The sequence below is a fragment of the Conger conger genome, chromosome 17 (genome assembly GCF_963514075.1).
Source record: "Conger conger chromosome 17, fConCon1.1, whole genome shotgun sequence".
Lineage (NCBI taxonomy): Eukaryota > Metazoa > Chordata > Actinopteri > Anguilliformes > Congridae > Conger > Conger conger.
The window spans coordinates 36,075,570-36,103,207 of record NC_083776.1 but is presented as its reverse complement, the minus strand read 5'-3'; the positions used below and the strand labels follow the sequence as shown (position 1 = coordinate 36,103,207).

The 27,638-nt window shown below is 45.9% G+C and overlaps 1 protein-coding gene across 9 annotated transcripts in view; it reads left to right on the top strand.

Annotated features, from left to right (window-relative positions):
• tns1b (tensin 1b) overlaps nt 1–27,638 on the top strand; it is a 254,989-nt gene that overhangs the window by 175,474 nt on the left and 51,877 nt on the right. For 8 of the 9 annotated variants that reach the window (XM_061226942.1, XM_061226946.1, XM_061226944.1 and 5 more), the window contains 12 exons: nt 3,386–3,435; nt 9,556–9,727; nt 10,403–10,453; nt 10,546–10,668; nt 13,127–13,191; nt 13,895–13,978; nt 17,054–17,166; nt 17,792–17,852; nt 18,872–18,947; nt 23,150–23,279; nt 24,158–24,223; nt 25,295–25,411. In XM_061226942.1, coding sequence (XP_061082926.1) covers nt 3,386–3,435; nt 9,556–9,727; nt 10,403–10,453; nt 10,546–10,668; nt 13,127–13,191; nt 13,895–13,978; nt 17,054–17,166; nt 17,792–17,852; nt 18,872–18,947; nt 23,150–23,279; nt 24,158–24,223; nt 25,295–25,411 — 1,108 coding nt within the window. Of the gene's footprint in view, nt 1–636; nt 737–3,385; nt 3,436–9,555; nt 9,728–10,402; nt 10,454–10,545; nt 10,669–13,126; nt 13,192–13,894; nt 13,979–17,053; nt 17,167–17,791; nt 17,853–18,871; nt 18,948–23,149; nt 23,280–24,157; nt 24,224–25,294; nt 25,412–27,638 lie in introns of those variants that run through there. The other variant, XM_061226949.1, reaches the window with a different exon arrangement.

Here is a 27,638-nt window from a genome sequence, read left to right as displayed (position 1 = left end):
ACACACGCAGACACACACACACCCACTTACCCACACGCAGACACACACACACCCATCCACTTACACAAATGCAGACACACACACACCCACATACACACACGCAGACACACACACACCCACACACACTCTTTCACAAACTAACACCCACACATATACATTACACACTCATGCACACAGACATGCAGCACAGTGTGTGCACATGCATGTATACTCACATGCTCACACACTCACACCCCCAGCCGTAGAGAGTGTGAGAAGCAGAGAGGAGGTGTGGTGGTAAAGGGGTTAAGCGTGGGACAGGCTGTGGATGATATGCCCGGGATCCCCGCAGTCAGCTGACAAGCGTTTGACCCCAGCGGGGACCACAGGGCGGGGCGGGAGGGGGGGGGGCGTTGTTCGCAGAAAATCTGGAGCCCAGCAAAACACAGCATGGGAAAGAGGGAGGAGAGAACGAGTCAGAGAGGGGGAGGGAGAGAGAGAGAGACGGCGAGAGAGAGCGAGAGGGAACGAGAGAGAGTGCGCTCTGGACCTATCCAAGCATGTGGCGTCCCATAAACAGTTTGGGTCAGAAATAGAGCCCTTTCTGTTTTTTTGGAGAGAGGGGTGAAGCGGGCGTCGGGCGGGGAGGATGCACAGTGACAGGAGCAGCTCCACCATGAACCCGTCGGGCTCCGTGCGGAGGCGGCTGTCCTCCTTGCGCAACGCCTGGCGGTGGAGCACGGGGTACCTGTTCAAGGTAGGGTCGCGGGGTCGGCACCGCGGAGCCGGGGCGCGGGGCCGGGACCTTTTCCACTCTTACGCTCTCGCCTGTACTCTGTGTTCTCGGCGAAAACCTCTCCCTCTCTCGCTCTCCCTCCCCCTCCATCCGTCTGTTTAATTTCTTGGGTCTGCTTGTGAGCGGTGTTCGCAGCTGCTTTTGATAATAGAGATGAGTATTCCACCCCCTACCCTCCTCTTTGGCCGTTTCTCCCGGCTGGTAATTGCTGGCTGATTAAGGAAATGTTGAAAGTTTGGAGTTGCGAGCGGTGGCTGGGAGCCGCTGTGTTTTCATTGGGCACGGGGGACTGGGAGGTTTGGGAAACCTGGAGTTAGTTTTCTGGGAGGTGTGCTGGCCTGGGGGGGGGGGGGGCCAGGGGGGCGAGGTCGCCCCTGCACGCTCCCACATCTTCTGCTCGACGCATCCCGCGTAGTTCCACTCGAGAGTCCATAATCCACCGCGCGTGATATACGTTTTTAGATGTGATTTTCAGCTCACACTTATAGTCCAGAGCACATCTGGTTCTGCTTTTCACGGACAGAATTATGGGTTTTGGAAGAGTGATGTTGTTACCGTACGTTAAAAACTATGTCCCGGAACAATGGAACAAATGGAGTGATGTAGAGCACAAAAGCTGTGCGATAATAACATGTTATGCTGCACCCAGCGAAGATCACACAAAGCTGTACATGTGTATTCATCTCCAACTCCATCAACGCCATGTGATCGTGGGATTCAGTCAAGAAGGAACCAGAGTCTGTCTGCCTGATCTGACTCATAACCTTCAAAACTCCCACCCCCATCAAATTCACCTCCACACGAGAAATTGGAGTCCAATTTCAGCCAGTCCATTTTATTTCATCGGTTTGTGTCTATTCTGCTTCTTTGGATTAACTAGTGCTATGTGTTTGCTAAATGAAGACCATCTCTGTTTTTTGACGCCCATCTTCATATTGGCCACACACTAGTGTATAATTTTTGATGTCACAAACAGCTTCCTCTTCACGGAGATTTAGAACTAGAAGGCAGCTTTGTGAAAAACACGAAATGTTTTCAAAAGCCTTTCACAAGTTGAATTGGCCAGTTTTGACAAGAACTGGATGTGATTTGACCTTGGTCTTGCATCATTGAGGGGCGAAGAGGATGTTTTCTGTGATTTCTGTCTCTGCAGTCCTCCTTAGGCAGAATCATCGAACGGCACCCTGGCACGATCCTCATACTCCATCATATTGAAATGTTTATTATGAAACACTGTTGCGTCTGTACGCAAACTCTATCCAGACTCGTTCTACATGCGGGTCTGTTAAAATGTTTCTTTGGGAAAAGCAAAGGATTCATCCAAACAAATTACCATTGTAGGTTCCTGTCAGACAGAACTGAGCAACAGACAGAGAAGGCAGAACTAGTGCTTGTATTGTGGTTCTGTGGTTAACTGTATGTCTGGATATCAAGGAGGAGAGAGAGAGAGCACATTTTTTACTGTTATTTTACCCTTCATTTCAACTTTACTTAATGTTTTTTGCGTTAAAAGATTTTGCAAACCATAACCCTCTGTGGCATTTAATGTAATAGTCTGTACATAGTGCTGACCAGCCACTTTTACTGTAATAGTCACCAAGGATGCTGAACCAGCTACTGTTACTTTACTGTAGTAGTCATTCCATATGCTAACCAGCCTCTGTTACTTTACTGTAATAGTCACTGCATATGCTAACCAGCCACAGGTACTTTACTGTAATAGTCATTGCATATGCTAACCAGCCTCTGTTACTTTACTGTCATAGTCATTCCATCTGCTAACCAGCCACTGTTACTTTACTGTAATAGTAATTGCATATGCTAACCAGCCACAGGTACTTTACTGTAATAGTCACTGAGGATGCAAAATAAGCCACTCTTACTTTACTGTAATAGTCACTGAGGATACTAACCAGCCACTGTTATTTACTGTAATAGTCACTGTGAATGCTAAACCAGCCATGGGTACTTTACTGTAATAGTTACTTTGACCCTGGGCTGAATCAGTGATGAACCTAATGATGCTCTGGGCTCTGCCCAGTCTGCCTGCGCTGAATAATTTCTTCCATTTGTTTGTGTTTTGTGATTCACTATTTCTCAGCGGTCTCCCCTTACACACACACACACACACACACTCTTGCATACACAACACGTTCACACACTCATACTGATTGTTCATTAGTAGAAAATCATACTGTGTGCTTCTGTGTTTGTGTATTAGTTATCCTGTTTCTGGGTGTTTATGTGTGTTGCTATGTGTTGGGTGTGTGTGAAACCCAATTTGGCAAGATTTTACAGTGTTGTGATTCATTTGCCAATGATTGTAATTTTCCTTGGGAAGAAAAATTATTTAATTGCTTTATAACAAAACACATTTACAGAGACATACACACACTCAGAAATGCAGGTACGCACACATGAACGCATAATCATTACTGTTTCGAGTGGAAACTCACCATCACTTGCAAATGATTCACACCTCTGATTTTATGAAATATATTTAAATTTCACCCTTTCAAACTGATGTCTGGCTTATTGAGTGTTTTGTTTGTGTTTCTGATGTTGTGACTGAATTCTGTTTAAGTCTATATACGCTGTGTTTGGTTTCAGGGTTCGACAAAGTCCTCCAAGAGCGTGGAGTCACGGCGCAGGCCCTCTCGGTAAGAACAGGAGGCCTGGCCTCACCGTGGCCCCGGGACCCCCGCCCTCCTCTCCCTCCACATGTGGATAATCCCCACACCCTCCACATGTGGATAATCCCCACACCCTTCACATGTGGATAATCCCCACACCCTTCACATGTGGATAATCCCCACACTCTCCACATGTGGATAATCCCCACACCCTTCACATGTGTATAATCCCCACACCCTTCACATGTGGATAATCCCCACACCCTTCACATGTGGATAATCCCCACACTCTCCACATGTGGGTAATCCCCACACCCTTCACATGTGGGTAATCCCCACACCCTTCACATGTGGATAATCCCCACACCCTCCTCATGTGGATAATCCCCACACCCTTCACATGTGGATAATCAACACACCCTTCACTTGAGGATAATCCCCACACCCTTCACATGTGGATAATCCTCACACTCTCCACATGTGGATAATCCCCACACCCTTCACATGTGGATAATCCCCACACTTTCCACATGTGGGTAATCCCCACACCCTTCAGATGTGGGTAATCCCCACACTCTCCATATGTGGGTAAACCCCACACTCTCCACATGTGGGTAAACCCCACACTCTCCACATTTGGGTAATCCAAAAAACAGTTAAAGCTATGTTTTTAAATAGCTGGTAGCTGGTCATTTCATAGCTGCATTTTACACCAGGGCCCAAACCCTCCACATGTGGAAAAACCCCACACCCTCCACATGTGGAAAAACTGGCATAGCTCCCTGGCTCACGTGTGGTAGAAAGGGAACAGCAGCCAGCTAGAACATGCCGGCCCTGCCATTGGCACAGCTGCTGGTACGGACACTACAGCAACTCGCTAACACGGTCAGGGCCCGCTAACACAGTCAGGGCCCGCTAACACAGTCAGGGCCCGCTAACACAGTCAGGGCTCTACAGAAACTCGCTAACACAGTCAGGGCTCTACAGCAGCCTGCTAACATAGTCAGGGCTCTAGAGCAGCCCACTAACACAGTCATGGCCCGCTAACACAGTCAGGGCTCTACAGCAGCGTGCTAACACAGTCAGGGCTCTACAGCAGCGTGCTAACACAGTCAGGGCTCTACAGCAGCGTGCTAACACAGTCAGGGCTCTACAGCAGCGTGCTAACACAGTCAGGGCTCTACAGCAGCGTGCTAACACAGTCAGGGCTCTACAGCAGCGTGCTAACACAGTCAGGGCTCTAGAGCAGCGTGCTAACACAGTCAGGGCTCTACAGCAGCGTGCTAACACAGTCAGGGCTCTACAGCAGCGTGCTAACACAGTCAGGGCTCTACAGCAGCGTGCTAACACAGTCAGGGCTCTACAGCAGTGTGCTAACACAGTCAGGGCTCTACAGCAGTGTGCTAACACAGTCAGGGCTCTACAGCAGCGTGCTAACACAGTCAGGGCTCTACAGCAGCGTGCTAACACAGTCAGGGCTCTACAGCAGTGTGCTAACACAGTCAGGGCCAGGCGGGCGAGACGGGGAGCAGCTGGTGAGAGAGGGCAGAGCAGCGGGAGAACCTTCCTAATGCCAGACAACCTGCATAGTGCCAGTGTGCGAAATGCTGAAGGAAGGGAAATGCAACTCGCAGATTTTTGGTTAGTTTAGTACCTGTGGTTCTTAGTTTGGCGTCTGTGGTTCTCTTTTTGAGGGCCATGCCCTGCTGTAAAATCCAGCTATGACTAGCTGGAAATGACCAGCTACCAGCTGTTTCAAAACCTACCTTGATCTGGTCAAACCATGTTCAGTATGGTGCTGGTCTGAACTGATCAACCAGCTCCCAGCTGCTTCAAAACATAGCTTGAGCTGTTGTTTTCAGCAAGGTGGTTTTCAGGTCTTTGAAAAACATTCAGGCATCAGTGCTGCACTTTCTGGTCAGCCTAGCGTACATTCCAGAGTCAGTATTAAACAGACATTCATCCATTTTGTTTCTTAAGAGAGACAGAGGTCAGGTAGGGGCTTGCCAAACATCAGCAAAAGGCATCACACCGACAAAGACGTGCAAGGGAAACCTTGACAGTCTCAATGTCTCATCTGGATGTGAAAGGCCTCGGAATGAAGAGGTCAGGGCCATTTTCAATGCCAGTCAATTCCCTCTCATTGTAAACTCAGTGTCAAACGCAAGTCTACGTGCTGGAATACAAGTCATGCAAGAAACTGTCCGTTCAGTCCAGTCTGTTTTATTTGGAGTTGAAATCAATTATTTTTTACATATATAACCGCACTGAGAAGATCTAGTGTTCTAGAAGACGGAGATGTGGTTTCAATCACCATTTGTCCTAAATTTTGACTTGCAATTACATGTAAATGCAACTTTTTTATTCACATTTTGGAGGCAATTTTGTTCTGATCTGAACTTGTCAAATTTTGCATTGGAAAAAAATACTATTGCAATTATTTCTGATTCAGTTTTAAAGAAAAAACATTGATTAAATCCAGGCTTGAGTGTTTTGCATAGTACATGAACCATGCACATCAGGACAAAAAATGTCTGTATTAATGCACACATATTTCAGCTGCACTTATAGCACGCTGATAAGTGGGGGAATCTGAACTCAGAGTTGATTTTTGGTCGATGTCCATATTTATATAACAAATAGTACAGGTTTGCTTAAAAATATTGCAGAACACAGGATTGTGTTTATTAATTTATCTCTGTGTGCTATTTGGCCTTCTGCCGTCATTCCCTCTACTGTGCCAAATTTCCATTTTGTAGAACATTCCTCTGCCAGATGTAAGAGCAATCTCATGCACTGTTAGGTCAGCATATAAGAGAACCTTTTTGGGTCTCTTGAATTACCACATATTTTAGAGGGCCCTTATGTTATACCCATCAGTAAAAGTGGCCCTATGCTATACCATCAGTTAAAGTGGCCCTATGCTATACCATCAGTTAAAGTGGCCCTATGCTGTACCATCAGTTAAAGTGGCCCTATGCTATACCATCAGTAAAAGTGCCTCTATGCTGTACCATCAGTAAAAGTGGCCCTATGCTATACCCATCCACACATAGACAGAGCCTGCAGTTGCAGGTACAGTTCATTAGGTGATCTTATTTGATGATGATGTGGATTCTGCAACTAGAGATCTTTTGAGTTGGTTGTTGCTACTGTGTATGTGTCTGTGTGGGTTTTTTGATTGAAATGATTTGCGTGAAATTATATTTCAGGCAGGGCTTAAAGGAGCACTGTCACTGATTTTTCATTTGAGTTTATTTGGATTAAATGCTTAAATTATGTTTGTAGGTATTTTCTAAATCACTTTCAGTGTAGCCTTTTCCTAAATATGGGGCAAAACTTCTCAAAACGAACACGTCCAATTGAATCTCCAGCCTGTTTCCCAGAAGGTAACAGACGCTCAAACTCCACCCTTGAACGCAGAGACTGTTTTATGGGCGGCCACCCATCCAGGTGATCACATGACACTCCCAGGGAAATATGGTAACGTTAGCATACAGATATCAGGGAACCTAATGTGCCTAGCCTGAGCGATATGAGGACAGCTCTGACTTCCCCAAGTTACCACTGCAGCCATCAATGTCAGCAATCGCCATCAGCCATCATTTTGACATTCTACCTGCTGCATTGCAATCAATAAATCTGACAGCCTATTGTTGTGTTCTGCTAGCTCACTTTATATTGGATGTTGACTGCTATGATGTTTTCACTCATTACGACAATGCTCTGGTGCATTTGTAACCAGCTAATTTAGCTAGCTAGCTAGCCTGGTCTCTCATAACAGCTAGCTGTGTGTGTGTGTCTGTGTGTCTGTGTGTGTGTCTGTGTGTGTGTGTGTGTGTGTGTGTGTGTGTGTGTGTGTGTGAGTGCATGTATGTGTGTGTGTGTGTGTGTGTGTGTGAGTATGTGTGAGTGTGAGTGTGTGTGTGTGAGTTTATGTGTATGTATGTGTGTGCATATGTGTGTGTGTGTGGGTGTGAGTGTGTGTGAGTGTGAGTGTGTGTATGTGTATGTGTGTGTGTATGTGTGTGTATGTGAGAGTGTGAGTGTGTGTGTGTGAGTGTGTGTATGTGTGTATGTGTGAGTGTGTGTATGTATGTGTGTGTGTGTGTGGGTGTGAGTGTGGGTGTGAGTGGAATTCCATGGTAAGAATAGTAGCATCGTGACAGCTCTTTATCTGTTGACCGTGGAAAAGCACAACAGTTTTTATTGTACAGTAAGCCATTGTATCACCGTAAGGCTTGTGAGAGGGGGGGGGATAGTAGGATCTGCAATGGTTGCACAGGTCCACCCCAAATTAGCCCTGCAGTCTGCCACAGTTTAGAAAACAAATTGCAGGTAGCGTTTACTGAGAAGGTTAAGCCAAAGTGTTAGGTGCAGTGAAGTGGCGCAAGCAAGATACACTTCAAGAATGCAATTACCCATGGAGAGATAAAACTGCTACGCACAATTAGACTATCAAACCCACGATGGGAATCAGACTTCCCTGGAAGACATCCAGACCACAGTCTGCGGAGCGGCCCTGTAACCAGGAGACCTGAGGGAGGGAAGATAGGGAGGCTCGCCGAGCCAAACCTGGGATTATGGGAAATGCAGCTTATGTGATTTTTACATGATTCATGGTCGCAAAGAAAAAAAAAAAAGTGTGGAAGTGTTTCTTTTCCGTTTTAAAGTTCTTGGCAGACTTTCCTCAGGAAAAACATTGGAAAAGCATGTGGTTTAATCTGTCTGGCTCATTTGGTATGAATGACCACTTGCTTTTATTTGGTCTGTACATTTATGGAATCTGGAGTATTCTTATGTACGATTTATGGGTCTAGTGAATCTTCCTGCGCTTAACTTTGACAAAAAACATCTATAAGAACATTCCTGATATGCCACGCTGTCCTCAATGTTATCGGGAAGACTGGTAAATTTGAGGCGCCCTCAAGGATATTAAATTGTATTCCTGGTGTCCTTAGATGCATCTTTTGAAAGATTTAGGTTTTTTTTAAGGTGGGACCTGACACAGCCCTTGCTATTTCTGGAGTTGTCTGCCCAACAGAGCTGGAGAAACATGTTGCAGGTGCGTGTGAGATGGCGGATGAGTGGGGAGCTGGTGGGTCCTGAGACCCTGCTGGGCTGCTGTGTGCTGCTCAGAGGCCCATTGTCAGCAGGCCGAATGCAGTCTGTGAGACATACAACCCCAGCTGTAGGGCTTCTGCGAAAGAGCAGCGAGGCACGGAAGAAAGGGAGCTGCCCTGCTGTAAAATCTAGCTAACACAATCTTGGAATGACCGGCTACTAGCTGTTTCAAAACCTAGCTTGCGCTGGCAGGGTAAATTAGCTTAAACACGTTATCGCCAACATCGTTTGTGATAAAAAAAAAAGGATGATGAAAGGATCATCACAGGATGTGTCTAAGCCATTATCTCTGGAGTGCCTTCCTCTCTTCTGCTTCTTTCCCTGTGGGATGGTGTTGTGTTTGACTGGCTGAGCTGTGGGATGGTGTTGTGTTTGACTGGCTGAGCTGTGGGATGGTGTTGTGTTTGACTGGCTGAGCTGTGGGATGATGTTGTGTTTGACTGGCTGAGCTGTGGGATGGTGTTGTGTTTGACTGGCTGAGCTGTGGGATGGTGTTGTGTTTGACTGGCTGAGCTGTGGGATGATGTTGTGTTTGACTGGCTGAGCTGTGGGATGATGTTGTGTTTGACTGGCTGAGCTGTGGGATGGTGTTGTGTTTGACTGGCTGAGCTGTGGGATGATGTTGTGTTTGACTGGCTGAGCTGTGGGATGGTGTTGTGTTTGACTGGCTGAGCTGTGGGATGATGTTGTGTTTGACTGGCTGAGCTGTGGGATGGTGTTGTGTTTGACTGGCTGAGCTGTGGGATGATGTTGTGTTTGACTGGCTGAGCTGTGGGATGATGTTGTGTTTGATTGGCTGAGCTGTGGGACAATCTTGTGTTTGACTGGCTGAGCTGTGGGATGATGTTGTGTTTGACTGGCTGAGCTGTGGGATGATGTTGTGTTTGATTGGCTGAGCTGTGGGATGGTGTTGTGTTTGACTGGCTGAGCTGTGGGATGATGTTGTGTTTGATTGGCTGAGCTGTGGGATGATGTTGTGTTTGACTGGCTGAGCTGTGGGATAATGCTGTGTTTGTCTGGCAGGAGCCTGAGCCTGATTCAGGCCATGGAGGAGAACTATGACGTGGACCTGGTCTACATCACAGAGAGGATCATCTCCGTGTCCTTCCCCAGCAGCGTGGAGGAGGAGAGCTACAGCCCCAACCTCAAGGAGGTGGCCAGCATGCTGAGGTCCAAACATGGAGACCACTACCTGGTGAGAGGGATGCTGCTGTTTGAAATTATGTTTTTTATGTTACATTAACAATTCATTTGGCATCCCAATACATAGCATAGAGACTGGTCTGATAAAAAACTAAATGTGACTTTGAATGTGTCCTTGTATATTATTTTCCATGTATGTAATACTAAGTAGGCTCTAGATCAGAGGTGGGCAATTCCAGTCCTGGAGGGCCGGTGTGTCTGCAGGTTTTTGTTTCCACCAATTACCCTGGCTAAATTAGCTATAATTGGTGTACACACCAACACTGTTTGATTAGATCAGAGTACAACATTTTAATTTAGGGACACAAGAACAATTTTTGGCTGTCATTCATGCGCTTCTCATGAAATGTAGCAAAAAATTGAGGTGGCATAATGTCAGGGCTAATTAAGTAATTAAAGCCAGCAGTTGGCATGAAAACCAGAAACAGATATGGCCCTCCTTGCCCACCCCTGCTCTAGATAATTAAATGCATGTGAGTTGGTCTGCTTGCAAATGAATCCACTCATTAGTGAAAAGCCTGCAAGTTCACGAAATGCTTGTGTCAGTTTTTTCCTCAAAAATATAGCTTTTATTTACAGCGCTGAAATGATAATGGTGTATAACAGTGTTTCAGTGTTTTATAAAGGCCCGTTATGTCCTAAGGATATATCCATGTCCTGCTTTCAGCTTTTCAACCTGAGTGAGAAGAGATACGACATAACCAAGCTCAACCCCAGGGTAAGCACCATGCCCTGCGACCGCTTGGCTCTCTGCAGTCTCCCTGACCCCTGACCCCTGACCCTCCCCACCAATCCATCCCCCTCCCTCAGGTGCTGGACTTTGGCTGGCCGGACCACCACGCCCCGGCACTGGATAAGATCTGCAGCATCTGCAAGGCCATGGACACCTGGCTGAGCACGGACTCACGCAACGTGGTGGTGCTGCACAACAAGGTGAGCGAGGCCTCCTCCCACAATGCACCTTTGTATCAGTCTAAGACCGGCTCTCCAGGCTTCTGCATCTCGTAGGACTTTGGAACCAGCGCAGCAGTGGCTAATGAAGTACAAAAGCCAGTTTGTAGTTCACGTGGCTCTCTCTAGAGTCTAGGGATCTCTTCTAAGACATATTATTGTATTTGCTCATTTATAAACTATGCCCTGGACACCTATCCACTGTGTGAAACACATAGTATTGAGCAACTCTGTTTTCTCAAGTCTGCTGTTGTGTGCCTAGCTGTGATATGCTCCTAGGCAGTAGATGGCGCTCTCAAGCCATCATCTTATCAATAGAGCTTGCCAATCCCTGGGTATGATCGTTGCACTGTATTTCCGGAGAGAGACAGAGCCAGCTTGCGTTCTCAGCAGTAGCCAAACACCGATGATTGCATAGCTCAGGAAGGTGCGATATCTCTTTCCCTGCAGAATGCGTGCATTGCCTCTGAGTGTATTTAAATGGGCAGGGCAGCATACTTTAAATGTGTGTTGTGACCTGCGTGCGGGTTAGGAGGCTTCTCTACCTTCCTCCGGTGTTTATGTTTTCCCCCGTTCCTGATGAGGTAGTTTGTCAGATTAAGAGCTCCATGGACAAGCAGACCTGGCAGGAAAAGGCACTCCTCTGTATGTCTGGGATAAACTCCTGACTTTTAGCCGTGTTGTCAATGGTAACCGGAATTCCAGTGGGGCAGACACAACAGTAACAATAACAGCAGCTGACGGAGCGCGTGGGCTAACTAACGCAACCACAGCTCAGACTTTCCCAACACTGTGTAAAATGTCAACAGGCAGGGCCTGACCCCAGCGCACGCTAATCAGTGTAACCGCAGGCCGCCATCTTAAGCGGATAACCTAATGGAGCGTGGTTTCCTTTGTAATCCAACCACCGCTCCCTGGACACTGAGCCACTGAGCCACGGCAGCTTTCCTGTAGGAAATCCAACTTGATATTTCTCCAGTTTACTTATTTAACACAAGATAAATAAAAGCCTGTTAATTTTGCTCAGAGGGAACCAGCAAACATGTTGCCACGGTGACCGGAATTGTTTTTGTGATGTTTTCTTCCCCCCCTTGGTTAGTCTGAGCCCTTGTTGCAGAGGGAGTTCTCATGAAATGAGATTTATGTAATCTGCGCTGCTCGCACTCCACACACTGTTTGAAGTGTGTGTCCTCCTACGGGACGTCCCATACAGTACTGTCCCCTGGTGAGTTTTCCATGTGTTCACGTTTTCCAGAGGTGACGGAATCTGAATAAAAACCTAAAAACCTCATTTCTGAATTCCTCAACCTCTTTGTTTTCACACAGACAATTGTAGGCAATTTACGCTGTAGAAGTGATAGTTCACCCAAAATATAAGTATATACATTTTTATTACCTTTCAGCACCCTTTTTAAACATATACTCAGTGAGCTCAGTGAGGTATTTATTAGACTTAGACTTCTACTGCTGTAGCCTATCCACTGAGAGGTTTGGACACGTGTGTTCAGAGATGCTCTTCTGTATACCACCGTTGAAATGTGTAGTTATTCGCATTACTGTCACCTTCCTGTCAGCTTTGACCAGTCTGGCCGTTCTCCTCTGACCTCTCTCATTAACAACAGGTTTTTGCCCACAGAACTGCGGCTCACTGGATGCTTTTTATTTTTTGCACTATTCTCACTCTAGAGAGTGTGTGAATATCCCAGGAGATCAGCAGTTTCTGAGATAGTCAAACCACCCTGTCTGGCACCAATAATGATTTCACGGTCAAAGTCACTTAGATCACATTTATTCTCCAATCTGTCATTTGGTCTGAAAAACAGCTGAACCTCTTGACCACGTCTGTATGCTTTTATTCATTTAGTTGCTGTCACATGATTGGCTGATTAAATATTTGCATTAACAAGCTGGTGTACCGGTCTACCTAATAAACTGCTCACTGAGTGTATTGTCCACTGAACCAGCTGGATACAGAACAAACCTGTTGTACCCTTGAAAGAATAAAATATTGCATTCCTTATTGCATCAACATGGGACACAATTTGTTCTGTATATCCTTACACAAATTCCCATGCAGCAAAGTCTTTCACAACAGTGAGAATAACATGGTCATGAATAAAATCAAACTAGTTTCACATGAAATGGATGGAACGCAGGAGTCATTGTAGCAAGCACCAATCAGCCATGTTCAGCACTGCAAGCTCCACCCCAGTAGTTTGTGGACCGGAAAGTACTACCCAAAAATATGACCTGGGAGGGATAGGCACCATGCCCCAGGAACCAAAATCAGTCCCAGGTCCCGGAGGAGAAAAACTAAAAAGTTCCTGACGTCTGGTAATCTGGTAAAAGTTCCTGTGTTCCGGAAAAGCTACGAGCCATAGTTTAGGCCAAGAACATGAACGTTTGTGGTTACTCAGAATCTCTCTCTCTCTCTCTTCAGGGGAACCGTGGGCGAACCGGGGTGGTTGTTGCGGCATACATGCATTACAGCAACATATCGGCCAGGTAAGAGATCTTGGCTTGTTTTGACTGTTTGAGCCCTGCTAGCCTTGGTGGACGATCACTCGTGTTTGCGGTATTGTTGATGAGGATGCATTGATAGACATCTTTAAGTCCAGACCTCCTGTGGAGGACCATGAGAACACTGTTTGAACTGTAAGGGAGAGATGAAACATCTCCATCATTAAACTCTTAATTAAGCAATTAGTCACCTATACACAAGCTGTTGTGGCTGTAATTGGCATTTTCTAACAGCTATTAAACATCTCCTCTGCAGATAGTGTGTGCTGGCCTGAATATTCTGTATTTATTCTCCATCAGATTTTTTACATTTATGATAATAATCTCTGCTGACGCCAAAACATCAAGCTAGATTTTACAACAGCTGGTAGCTGGTTTATCAGCTCCCAGCTCGACATTGGTTTAGCTGGTTGACCAGTTCAGACCAGCTCCCAACTTGACATGGTTTGACCAGGTCAGATAAACTACCAGCACTAGCTGGTTGACCAGCCCATACCCAGCTAATGTTCAAGCTGGTCAAGCTGGCACAGCAGGATTTTACAGGGATAATTATGACAATAATAATGACTCATCCCCAGTATCTGTCAATCTGCCAGTGATGACTATAAAATAGGAAAAGGCAGTTAAATATAGAAAGATGAGAGAGTGGCACTAAAGAGCTGCTTCTCTTTCTCTCTCTCTGGTGTAGTGCTGACCAGGCCTTGGACAGATTTGCCATGAAGAGGTTTTATGAAGACAAAGTACTTCCTGTGGGACAGCCGTCCCAGCGAAGGTCAGTTTCATACCACTTCCTGTCTGCCTGCCACCTTCTTCTCTGCGTTATGACTTTGACCCTGGAGTCGGCAACAAAGGGGATCATGACCTCGGCTCTGCTGCCATGGCGACTGCATGTGGGTCAGGGCTCTCATCATCACTTGTACAGTACCCATGATGCATTGCTGTCCCCAGTCTGCAAAGGAGCGCTAATTTCCCTGGTAGAGTCAAACGCAAGAGATCACAGTCTACTTACAGGGTCATGCTATTGTATAAGCACCACTATCCACCACAAATACCGTAATCTCTCCGTTATCTGAACAGGGCCATCTCCACAAAACCTTGCACAGAAAGGCAAGGCAGTGCCGACAGTCCAGGCAATCTGAAGGTTCAGAAAGTTCAGAAGATTCAGAGGGCAGCATGTAGCCTAGTTGCTAAGGTCCATGACTGAGACCGTTGATGGTTGATGGTTCAAGCCCCAGTGAAGCCACAGTAAGATCTGTGCAGCTGTTAACCCCCATTGCTCTAGGGGGATTACCCCCTGTTTAGTCCAATCGACTGCAAGGGACTTCGGATGAAAAAGTGGAATGGTTCAGGTTGAAATCCAGACTGATAATAAAATGGGCATAAGATGGCTGCTGTGATTTCACCTTGCTTTTGAAAGTGATGTCACCTTGCTTCTGAAAGTGATGTCACCTTGCTTCTGAAAGTGATGCCACCTTGCTTCTGAAAGTGGTGTCACCTTGCTTCTGAAAGCTTCAACAAGCACAGAGTACGTTGATAACAACCGATAGAACAGTGTCGATTGTGATTGCTTGGAAAAAAATGGCCTGTAACCAGTCCAGAGGAGCACACTGGAGGTTCTTCAAAGAGCTTTTAGCAGGGAGTCTCCATTTTGAGCAGAGTCACTAGCCCCTGTGTGTATGAGGGTTTGATGGCCATCGGCAGCCCAGGGCCTCTATGCTGCTATTTCCTGCTGGGGATATAATTAGCCCGAAGCCAGTGCCCAGCAGACTGCGGTTATTATGGGAGGCAGGCATGTGTGACATTACCCTGCAGCGAGCTCAGTGTCGCCACTGCCAAACTGGTATCAAATGGGCCGCTCTCGAAATCCCTCTGCCCTGTACAAAAAAAAACAAACCCAGAAAAACCGAAAGGCCTGTCGCTACTGCTCTCCCCTCCTCAGAGATCAATGAGAAAATCCATCCCTTCTGCTTACGCTGAGTGAGAGTGTGTTCAGCACACGCAAGATGGCCGACATTAGAGCAAGTCCTGCAAATACACCTTTCCCGATAGGCGACACCCTTTCCCTAACAAAGGAGCAGGCGGCTCACTTCGCCGTTTCGTCTAAAATGGTTCTTGGGTACCGCGGGGCGCCGTGTGAAGGAGGAGAGCCGTAATGGACTCCTGTTGTGTGAAAAAAGCAGCTTCTCAGCGGAGATCCAGGCTGAGGGAGAAGGCCCGGAGCTTGAGGTTTCATGGAGGGCGTTTGAGACAAGCTCGGCCCATCAGTCACTCCAATGCTTTCTGGGAAGCCGAGCCCGTGGGGCGGCCGCCAGAGGTGCATCAGGACAGCGGTCATTCATGCTATCGGTGGCCTCGGGGTTCGAGGGCTAAACGCCCCTCTTCCTGAAGGAGGAAAATAAGAGACAGAATTCCATTTCTTCAGTGAGGTCAGTCATTTCTGGCATCGATGCAGTCTTCATGACTGCTTCTACTTGACCATAGTACTTAAATGCTCCACAAGGATCGAATAGGTGTTGAAAATCTTTTCCGTAAATAAAAGGAGATTAGCTAACGTCGTGCTTGGTTCTGGCCCGTGACAGTTACTGTATGGTTCCGTTATGTGTTGTTTCAGAAGAATGACTGGATGTTGGTTTAATTTGGTGAGATCTTTCATGTTCTTTGGATAAAGAGAACAGAGAAAAAGGTTATGTGGTAACTTTGATTAAATGCATGATTTGTTTTAGAAGACCACATTTGGCCAGTTTATCGATCATGAAAATTAACTCACCAAGTTGCTTTTGTGACAGACAGTAAAAAAACGTTGCTTCAAGTCAGAGTTAAGGACAAATGTTGAATGTTTTCTGGCCTAGAGCTCGAAGTGAAGTTTTTGTTTTCACTTTCTATAGTACATTAATTAAGGAAGTGGATGCATCCGCCATTTGCCATCTGTTTTCTTTAAACGTGTCAGTGGAGGGGGCCAGGCTGAAAAAGCTTGCATTAACATAATAAACAATCTGTTCAGAGAACAGAGCTCACCAGGACTCTCAGAAAACAAGCAGCCTTTACAGTACATGTGTCTGCAGAAGACATTCAGATGCAAACGTGTTCACTGTCACCTTATCATTGTGCATTCAGAATTATTTAAGGTAACATAATACATAATAAAAAGTATATGTTATACCATAATTTTAATTTTAGTAAATGTAAAGTGCACAAAGTTAATACTTGCACATAAAAACACAATTGACAGTCCTTACTAAAACAGAGCAGTGTATTAATCAGGTCATTTATAATCCTGTAATGTATGGCTTATATGCCATGGATGTATGCGTTTAAGGGTTATTCACAGACTGACTGATCTTGCGAACGAGACCGTGGCTTGGATCGGAGTCAATGTTGGAACATCGCATTCGTCTTAGCGAACCATGATATGGAATTACAGATCGCAGCAAACGGCTGTCAAGAAATAGAGTTTAGGTCTGTGACATGCGGGCAGTCCACTGCACTGGTGTTGAAAGGCTTGAGTGTGAAGCTTGGGAAAGAAATCTGAATTATTTTTCTTTCTTTTTATAGATTAGGTAGGTATCCTCTCTAGAGCAAATCAGTAGAAATATGGTCCTCCCCGTCAGAATGATAGTGCCACCTGGGAATAGAACCTGCAAGCGCTCGGCCAATTCCCTCAGCTTGTATATAAGACCATAACAGTAGCCCTGTTAACTAGGTGGATGGGCATTTGTGTTAGCTGGCTAAATTGGGTGAATGACATAAAAACCTTCCTCTCTCTGTCTGCCTGTCTGTCTGTATCTGTCTGTCGGTCTGTCTGTCTGTCTCTCTGCCTGTCTCTGTCTGTCTGTCTGTCTGTGTGCAGATATGTGCAGTACTTCAGTGGGCTGCTGTCAGGACACATCAAGATTAACAACAAACCCCTGTTTCTGCACCACGTCATCATGCATGGGATCCCCAACTTTGAGTCCAAAGGAGGTGAGCTGGCTGAATCCATCGTTCTTTCTGCCCAGCCCAATTTTACACCAGCCCATGTTCTTTGTCAGTTCAGCAGAGGGCAGAAAAGCAATCCGAGATTATTTTTCACTGACGATTTTGCTGTGCAGCCCTTGAGATGTTCACTGAAACAGCTCGCAGCCACTGGGGCTCACCTTAACCACCTGGGTGATACACGGCAGCCATTTTGTGTTTGTGAAGGCCACCCCACAGGCTCAGTTGGCTCTCTGCCACCCTTATGACTCTGCCCAGAGACCGACTCCCCTCCCGACGACCCCAACTCCTGGCAGCCCTGCTGTAAATCCAGCTATGCCAGCTGGAAAATTGAGTGTCATAAGCTGGTCTAGCTGGGTATGAGCTGGTCAACCAGCTAGTGCTGGTAGCTTGTCTGAGCTGAACAGCTACCAGCTGTTTAAAAACATAGCTAGAGCTGGTCAAACTATGTTGAGCTGGGAGCTGGTCTGAACTGGTAAACCAGCTACCAGCGGTTTAAAAACCAAGCTTGAGCTGTTTTTTCAGCCAGGGGGTGTTTGTGTTGGAAGCGGCCGGTGCTTTTGTGCAACTCCAGCCTGTTGCTCAAGCTTTAATCACCAGCGCTTTGTTCCAGGGTGCCGCCCCTTCCTCAAGATCTACCAGGCCATGCAGCCCGTCTACACATCTGGGATCTAGTAAGCGCCAGCCTCTGTTTTTATTCTGTTTTGACTGCGCCCCCCTTCCCCTTCATTCACACGCCACTGGCAGAGGGAGTGTCCCCACATGGCCGTCCAATCACAAGGCTCCAGCTCCCTCCCTATCTCACCTCTCTGTACCCAGTCTCTTTGTCCTCTGACACTCATAAACCAGCGTATTCTGTACATTCTCAGTGCATTTTTACACTCGCCGCATCAGACTGCAATACTTAATATTTGCCAGAAGGGCTGTTATGAGCTACAGGCTGGCGAATAACAGCCCTTCATATGAGCCATCGTAATTAGCCACCAGGAAGCCACCCCCTACTTAATGCCACACTCATACACACACACTCACACACACTCATACACACACACACTCACACACACTCATACCCCCTCCTCCTGATTAATGCCACACTCATACACACTCATATACACTCACGCGTGTGGATTCTGTATGCTTTGTGGCGTGTGTGAACTTTTACTGTTCTCTTTCTTCAATCCCCAAAGTTCAGTTCTCCCCTTCAGTTAAGCCCCCTTACACACCCTGCAGAGAGAGAAGGGGCAGAGTGGTTGGTGCGTAAATCTGCCCTAAAGCCATTAGCTGTGGATTACCCCATGTGCAGGGGTATGTGTACTCTGCAGGACTGGGGGCGCTTTTATTAGCCCCAGTCCTCTGTATCTGCCCCTGACAGCTCCGGGCCATCAGCCCTGATATTACACAGTGCATAAACACGGCCTGCGTTTCCCCCACCTCCTCTTTATCTCATGGGGCCGCCCCTGCCTGCGGGCGCTTTGATCACTCGTGCCCATTAGCAGACAGGCACAGACACTAATGCTATCTCAGACCTCAGCCTGCGCATGATCACAGATTCCTGCTCTGGTTCGGGGCCAGGCAGCAGACGCGTAACGCTACATGTTAACACGGGCCTGAACGGTTCGAGCCGCGCTGATGTGTAGTGTGTAGCGTGTAACGTGACCGTGTAACACGTCGACTGTGTGTCTGACCTCCACAGCAACGTCCAGGGAGACAGCCAAACCAGCATCTGCATCACCATCGAGCCTGGCCTGCTCCTGAAGGGAGACATTCTGGTAAGGGCCCCTACGCACCAACACCCGGGGCCAACAGTCCTGCTTCTGACCATGCCAACAAAGGAATCGATTTTCAGCATTACAGTGTTTTAATCATATGATACTGCATTTACAAAATATTTCTAACAAAGTTACTAGAACATTTAGTCAGTTATTCTAAAATTGAGGCGACTTTAAAATAACAGCTGTTGTGCTGGGGGTCGTGAGAGAGACGCAGTGATTGGGCCACATAGTGTCACACACAAAAATATTGAACATAGTAGCACCATGTACTACTAAAGGTAGGACCATGTACTGCAAAAAAACAACCTTAAAACTTAAAATGTCATTTCTTTTTCCTTTTCCTATATAAGATGAACATTTTTTACTTGTCAATCAACTTAAAACAAGCTAAAACAATATTTTCTACTTAAGAGAAAAAAATAAAAATAAAATGTAAGTCTTGCCCTTAAGTTATTTAAAGACTAAAATGGCTTGTTATAAGACAGTCAATTTTTGCAGTGTGGAGACAGTACTGGCTCTTTATTTGGCAGTCTTGTAAGGGCTTTGTTTTCCTGCTATCAAGAGGAATGTAAATTGTGAAAAATGTAGGTGTGGATCCTTTTCTTGTTATCTTTATTGTGCACAATTGTGGAAATTAGCCTTCGGCTTCACAGGTTGGTTAAAACACATCATAATAAATAAATAAACAAATCCCAATACATACAATAGTAAATAGCACAACATGCGCAGTACAGACAAAAATAACAGACATGGTTCTGGTGTAAATGATGTTTACGAATTTAACAAAGTTATTGCATTTGGTATGAAAGACTTTTGATCCATATTCTTCTAATAAGTTTCTCCCCAAGGGAAGTTTTGTAAATTCTTTAAAAAGGGCTTTTTGTTTCACCTTCCTCTTGTCTATGCATCCCAATTGTTTCTGCTCTTCCCCAATAATTTTACTGGCCATGTTTGTAATTCTGGACAGTCTATTTTTCTTCTTAGCCCCCAGGTGCCCAAACCATACACATGTTAAAAACAAAAACACTTTCAACAAGACTTCTGTGAACAGTCTCTAAAATGTTCTTGCTTATATCGTAAGAATCCAATTTCCTGATTAGATACAAGCGCATAAAAATGTATTCTGTGTTGGCTGTAAAACCTAAAGTGCAATCAAAAAAGGTTCCTAAGTATTTAAACTCCTTTACTGCTTCAACAGGCTTATCGTTAATCAAAACAGGTTGAAAATAGTGACAGTCATTATGGTGACTTACAATAACCAACTCCTAAGTCTTACTTTTGTTAATAAAGAGGGCACAGTCTTCACACCACTTGATAAAGCTCACCAATATGATGGAAATATGTAGACTGATTATTTGTGTAAGACCAACTTTTCCAAGTGTGTTGTGCCTTTCGCTGTGTTGCTTTCCCCCCTCCCTTCATGGCATTCATTTTGCAGAGATGCGAGTCTCAGCGGTCACATGACTTTGCCTCTAAAAGCTGGTGCTCCCAGAGGCTTTTCAGTTTTGGCTCTGAATGTGATTCAGTGGGGAATAGTAGCAGAAAACACAGCACTAATTTAGGTAATGTTAGAGCTATAATGGATCGGGCTAAAAGCTTTGTACCAAAGCCAACCTGCCCAAGAGTTCTGCATTTCTGCATTTTATTCCACCCTAAAGGACAGAGACGTTTGCAAATTAGGCATTTTAGCAAAAGTGCTTGTCCAGGGCAACTTGCACAGATGCCGTTCTTGTTACAGAAAATCCAATTATACAACTGTGAGTAGTTCCAACCTTGCATTGTGATTGGCTGAGACACATTCCATGAGCGCTGATATACAATATAACATCACTTCTGTAATCAATGGCAATGTGCATAAAACAACGAACAGTGATGCTATCTAGCGGTCAGGTGGCTAGATTTGTGAAAAGCAATCCGAGATTATTTTTCATACTCCCTAGTATTTTGTTCCAGCCACCAATTCTTCAGCTAGCGGGTAGAACTAATTAGTGGAATCAGTTGGCTGATTTCAGGGGTGGAAGACACGCATGGCAGGGTTTGTACTTTCTGACCCCTGGACTTCCCTGTCTTCTGTGATAAAATACAACCAAATCAAAGGCGTACTGATATACTGAATAACAGAACTCTTCAGTGATATTGCTTAATTATACAGCTGGATATTTAATTTAAGCAGTAGGGATTAAGTTGGCTTGCTCACAGATATAATGTGTGTTTCTTGGTATTGACCCCACAACCATTGCGTTACACGCACAGGCAGGCAGGCAGACACAGATGTGCACACACAGATGCATGGACACACACACACACGCACACACGCATAAATGCACACGCACAGATAAATAAGCCAAAATAAAATAAATTAAGCTGAGTGCCTCTCACATTCGGCCCATACGCAACCACAGGAAGTTAGCTTTTCTACGCTCTTCCTCAGTTAGACATAGTTTATTATGCTTTGGTCTCCATGGATATAAAAACCTGCATATCCTTTACGTCCATCTTCCCTCCAGTAGATGTCTTAAGTATAGTTCCTCCAGGCCAGAAAATTAAGGTTTGCGTCCTTGGAATTTTTTCCCGCTGTCTATTAAGATAAAATGCAGCGACAGTTAGCCTGGCAGAGACCAGACAGGCAGATACCAGGACAGCCTGGAGCAGCCTGCGGCTTCGTCAGGACCTGGTTCTGGCTGGATATGAGCACTGTGCTCAGACGGAAATGGCGGAGTGGAGGGGTCTGCCGCCATCGAGGCCATGGCAAACTACGTGAACGTCCTCGGCTGCTGCTGGCCTAGTCCTAGAAGATTTGGTTCCCGTGAATAGAAGGCCCAAATAATAAGAATGGAACCCCTGTGCAGAACACACAAGCAGCAGGGGAAGGGTTTCATGGACGGACGTTTACTGGTGCTTAACAGGAACCAGACAGTTTGTGGAAAGAATAGTGAAAGAATAGTGGTCTTGCTGTTGGAGAGTATGGAGGTCCAGTGCATTTGAATGAGGTCCACAGTAACACTACGTGCTCTTAAAATAATGGGAACAAAATGTGAATTATGCCACTTCACTGGCTTGAATCCGAAATACGAACGCAGACGTGCCGTCGACTGAGTTACATCATCGCTTCTCCTCCTCAGATTTGCTTTAAAGACACATTTCACCCAATGCATTTTCTCCTATCTAGAGACTATAATATAGATGGCAATATGTGATGCAGCCGAATGCCCTGTATTTAAAGATGGCGCTCCAGGACTGTGATGTTTCCCCTGATGGCATATTATTGTTTAATACTAAAAACATCTATGTACATTAGTATTCATGCTTATAGCCTTTTTTCAGCCGTTGTGATAAAAAAATCTAAATCACGTACTGGTATACATCCATGTCAGTCACATCAACCAAGCTAGTCAACATGTCAATCAGCGGTCCTGTCTTTTAAACTGTATGTTGACTGACAGTGTATGCAGTCAGTTCCATGTTCTCCCACAGTCCAATGCTCACTTTTTATATGTTGTCTATGAGATGTTGGTGAAAGGCTTGATGAGAAGGCTAGTTTTGCTGACGACAACAACAACGATTTAAAATGTATAGCTATATTTAGTATTTATTATGACCACAATAAACAAAATTATTACATTACATTACATTATTGGCATTTGGCAGACGCTCTTATCCAGAGCGACCTACAGTTGATTAGACTAAGCAGGAGACAATCCTCCCCTGGAGCAATGCAGGGTTAAGGGCCTTGCTCAAGGGCCCAACGGCTGTGCGGATCTTATTGTGGCTACACTGGGATTCGACCACTAACCTTGTGTTTCCCAGTCATTTACCTTAACCACTACGCTACAGGCCGCCCCTTATTAAATTATCAACATACTCGTTTAACGCACTGTGATTGATCTTTCATCAAAAAAATATCATTGGTCAGTCATATTGTTCAGGAGGTTGATTCATTATCATGGGAAAGCAAACTGGACACCTTTGACCAGGGGTCAGCAACTCATGGTCCTCGAGGGCCGAGAACAGCGGGTTTCCCACCCTCCCTTTCCTGGGGAGTCAGGCGTGACGACTGACTCCCAGCTTCATGCTACTGACTACTAAGTCCAACAACTCCAGTCACATGTCCCTGCTGAAAGGCACAGTGTGTAATTCTGCCACAATATTACCCACATGCCCCTCAGTGACAAAGCACCCGCCCCCCCTCTTCCCTGCAGCTGAAGTGTTACCACAAGCGTTTCCGCAGTCCCACCCGCGATGTGATATTCCGGGTGCAGTTCCACACCTGCGCTGTGCACGACCTGGGCATCGTCTTCGGCAAGAGCGAGCTCGACGAGACCTTCAAAGGTAGGACACACGCTTCACCAGCATGTACCAGCTCCCCAACTGCTCTAACTGCACACATAGCTGGGTACAACTGTGCACTGTAAATGAGAACACCTCATAAAAATATCATTATAAAATATTCAACACCAATGTATTTAAAAAATACGGTGTATATCTCACAGTTGCAGTAATTTGCCCGTAAATTGTGAAGCTACTGCAACTATCTATATACACTTATTAGGTATTTATCACACTTATGTTTTTGACTTATTAGGTCTTCTGCTGCTGTAGCCTATCCACTTAAAGTTATGGTGCATTGTGTGTTCAGAGATGCTCTTCTGCATACCACTGTTGTAATGTGTGGTTATTTGCGTTACTGTCACCTTCCTGTCAGCTTTGACCAGTCTGGCTCTTCTCCTCTGACGTCTCTCATTAAGGCGTTTCTGTCTGTAGAACTGCTGTTCACTGGATTTTTTTGGTTGCTTTTTTTGCACCATTCTTTGCAAGCTCTAGAGACTAATGTGCGTGAAAATCCCAAGAGATCGGCAGTTTCTGAGATACTCAAACCACCCTGTCTGCCACCAACAATCATTCCACAGTCAAAGTCACTTAGATCACTTCTTTTCTCCATTCTGATGGTTGACGTTAACATTAACTGAAACACCTGACCTGTGTCCGCATTATTTTATGCATTGCACTGTTGCCACACAATTGGCTGATTAGATAATCACATGAATAAATAAGTGTTCCTAATAAAGTACTCAGTGAGTGTATAGAGGCTCTTTCCCTAAGAGTCGTCATTGTGTTACTTCCTTCGCTATAAAACCTGAAATATGACACATCAGGTGTCACTTTGGTGGGATCTTTCTCCATTTGTTATTGTCCTTGTCTCATAACAGATGAAAGATTCCCAGAGTACGGGAAGGTGGAGTTTGTCTTCTCGTTTGGACCAGAGAAAATCCAAGGTAAGACTTGTTCATGTCTGTGCAGTGTGAACAAGCAAAGGCTGCCTGACTCACACTAACACTCAGCCAAGACCAAGACTGCCTGACTCACACTAACACACAGCCAAGACCAAGACTGCATGACTCACACTAACACACAGCCAAGACCAAGACTGCCTGACTCACACTAACACACAGCCAAGACCAAAACTGCCTGACTCACACTAACACTCAGCCCAGACCAAGACTGCCTGACTCACACTAGCACACAGCTCAGACCAAGACTGCCTGACTCACACTAGCACTCAGCCAAGGCCAAGACTGCGTGACTCACACTAGCACACAGCCAAGGCCAAGACTGCCTGACTCACACTAGCACACAGCCAAGACCAAGACTGCCTGACTCACACTAGCACACAGCTCAGACCAAGACTGCCTGACTCACACTAGCACACAGCTCAGACCAAGACTGCCCTGACTCACACTAGCACACAGCCAAGACCAAGACTGCCCTGATTCACACTAGCACACAGCTCAGACCAAGACTGCCCTGACTCACACTAACACACAGCCAAGACCAAGACTGCCTGACTCACACTAACACTCAGCTCAGACCAAGACTGCCCTGACTCACACTAGCACCCAGCTCAGACCAAGACTGCCTGACTCACACTAACACTCAACCAAGACCAAGACTGCCCTGACTCACACTAGCACACAGCCAAGACCAAGACTGCCTGACTCACACTAACACACAGCTCAGACCAAGACTGCCCTGACTCACACTAGCACCCAGCTCAGACCAAGACTGCCTGACTCACACTAACACACAACCAAGACCAAGACTGCCCTGACTCACACTAACACACAGCCAAGACCAAGACTGCCTGACTCACACTAGCACACAACCAAGACCAAGACTGCCCTGACTCACACTAGCACACAGCTCAGACCAAGACTGCTTGACTCACACTAACACTCAGCCAAGACCAAGGCCATCAGGGGGCTACAGTGAGATTCCCTGTCCTTCCTTCTGACTGGCTGTGGATAGATGACAGACCTTACTGAGCCAGCTGTGTGTGTGCTTCTCAGGAATGGACCACCTGGAAAATGGCCCCAGCGTCTCCGTTGACTACAACACCCAGGACCCCCTCATTCGCTGGGAATCCTATGAGAACTGCAACCAGCGCTGTGAGGACACTGCAGAGGGTAAGACCTGCTCCTGAATCCCTGTGTGTTAGTGTTGCTCTGATACCAGCTCTGTGAGGACTGTGTGTTAGTGTTGCTCTGATAGCAGCTCTGTGTTAGTGTTGCTGTGTTAGTGTTGCTCTGATACCAGCTCTGTGAGGACTGTGTGTTAGTGTTGCTCTGATACCAGCTCTGTGAGGACTTTGTTAGTGTTGCTCCGATACCAGTGTTGTCAGGACTGACTGTGTGTTAGTGTTGTTCTGATACCAGTGCTGTGAAACACGTACTGTGTCACTGGGAGTTAGTGTATACAAAAATGACTTTGATACCAACACCAGCTTTGGTACCTCAATATCAATACCAAATAGATAATAAATAGGGAAATAACTGTTTTTCATCTTTTGCAAGAAAAGATATCTGACGCACAAAATCAGAAATTATGTTCCGGAGATGTTTATGCTTGTGGTAATAAGCCACTGTGTGCTATTACTAGATGGTGTCAGAGGTACTTAAGAGGCACTGATTCAATCAGAGGCCTAATTAAGTTTGGCGAGCTGTGTTAACACCCTGCATAAGCCCCTTACTCCAGAGAGGTCAAAAAGCTCTTCAGAGCGCTTCCAGATGTGTTGCATCAGCCTAACGGCTTGCTGGTCGTCTGCAGAATTCAATCTACCTTTGCTTACTGGCTCTCAGTTCTGTTGTTTATAAATGCTTATCGTTTATAGACATGTAGAAAATGTCTCTTATCGATAAAGACATGTATACATTTGTCTTATAACATGCTTGATGGTTTTCAAACTCAAGAATCTGGGAAGCAGTGTTTGGAACCTGCAATATCCCATTTAAAACAGAGCTGAAGTGTTCATTGTTTTTAGGAATGTTATGGAAAAGAGTGGCAACGCTGGCATAGCAGCTGCTGAGACGTTTGAGATGGTGTCTGATATACAGGGTTTGGGGGCGGGGGGGTTGGGTGGGGGTCTGTGGTGGGGGATCTAAGGAGCTTGCAGGGGAGTAGAGAGAGTGCTGGTCAGAGGGTGTTTCAGATTAATCGAATGTATCTGATTAATTGTGTGTTTCTCAACAATTTGGGGTGGGGGGTGGGGGGTTCTGATTAATTGGGTGTTTCTGAATAATAGGGGTCTTATTTATTAATTTGTGGTTTCTGATTGAGTGTTCCTACTCACTGAGCTTCCTAATAGTCCTGAGCTCCTAAACCCTTGACTGTTTCTCATCAATTATTCAACTGTTACCCACTAGAAGTCCTGCTACACTGTCACAGAGAAATGTTATAATGAGAGGATTTTGGTGGCAATAGGGTTGCTAGTAGAGGAGTCAGATGTTCCTGTAATGAGATCATCACCATCACCCATTTAATCCCAACTGCACTTGTGCCCTTTTTAGAGCCTAATATTGTGTGGAGCAGTTAATTCACAATATGCTCAAATGTTCTGTGTTAATGCAACTCTGACAGAGTTGATCTGGGTCCACTCTGGCTGTGCTTTCACACTGAGGTTTTCCTGTGCTGCTGCTTCATTTCTGCTGAGCCTGTGTGGCAGCAGATTAATTTCAGTTCTGTTGTTTTGAGGCTTTTTGATGAAGAGCACTGAACTGTGAAGTGCTGTTCACTCTCACAATGAGACCCAAAGTTTTTCGACTACATAAGTGCCCACTGTTTCTAGAGCCACACACTCGCTAAGATAATGAGGGGGTTATAGATTCTGGTTTTGGGCTGTGCTGTGAGGGGGTTATAGAGCCTGGTTTTGGGATATACTGTAAGGGGGTAATAGAGCCTGGTTTTGGGCTGTGCTGTGAGGGGGTAATAGATTCTGGTTTTGGGCTGTGCTGTGAGGGGGTAATAGAGCCTGGTGTTGGGCTGTGCTGTGAGGGGGTAATAGATGCCTGGTTTTGGGCTGTACTGTAAGGGGGTAATAGATGCTGGTTTTGGGCTGTACTGTAAGGGGGTAATAGATGTTGGTTTGGGGCTGTACTGTAAGGGGGTAATAGATGTTGGTTTGGGGCTGTGCTGTGAGGGGGTAATAGATGTTGGTTTGGGGCTGTACTGTAAGGGGGTAATAGATGCTGGTTTTGGGCTGTACTGTAAGGGGGTAATCGAGCCTGGTTTTGGGCTGTACTGTAAGGGGGTAATAGAGCCTGGTTTTGGGCTGTGCTGTGAGGGGGTAATAGATTCTGGTTTTGGGCTGTGCTGTGAGGGGGTAATAGAGCCTGGTGTTGGGCTGTGCTGTGAGGG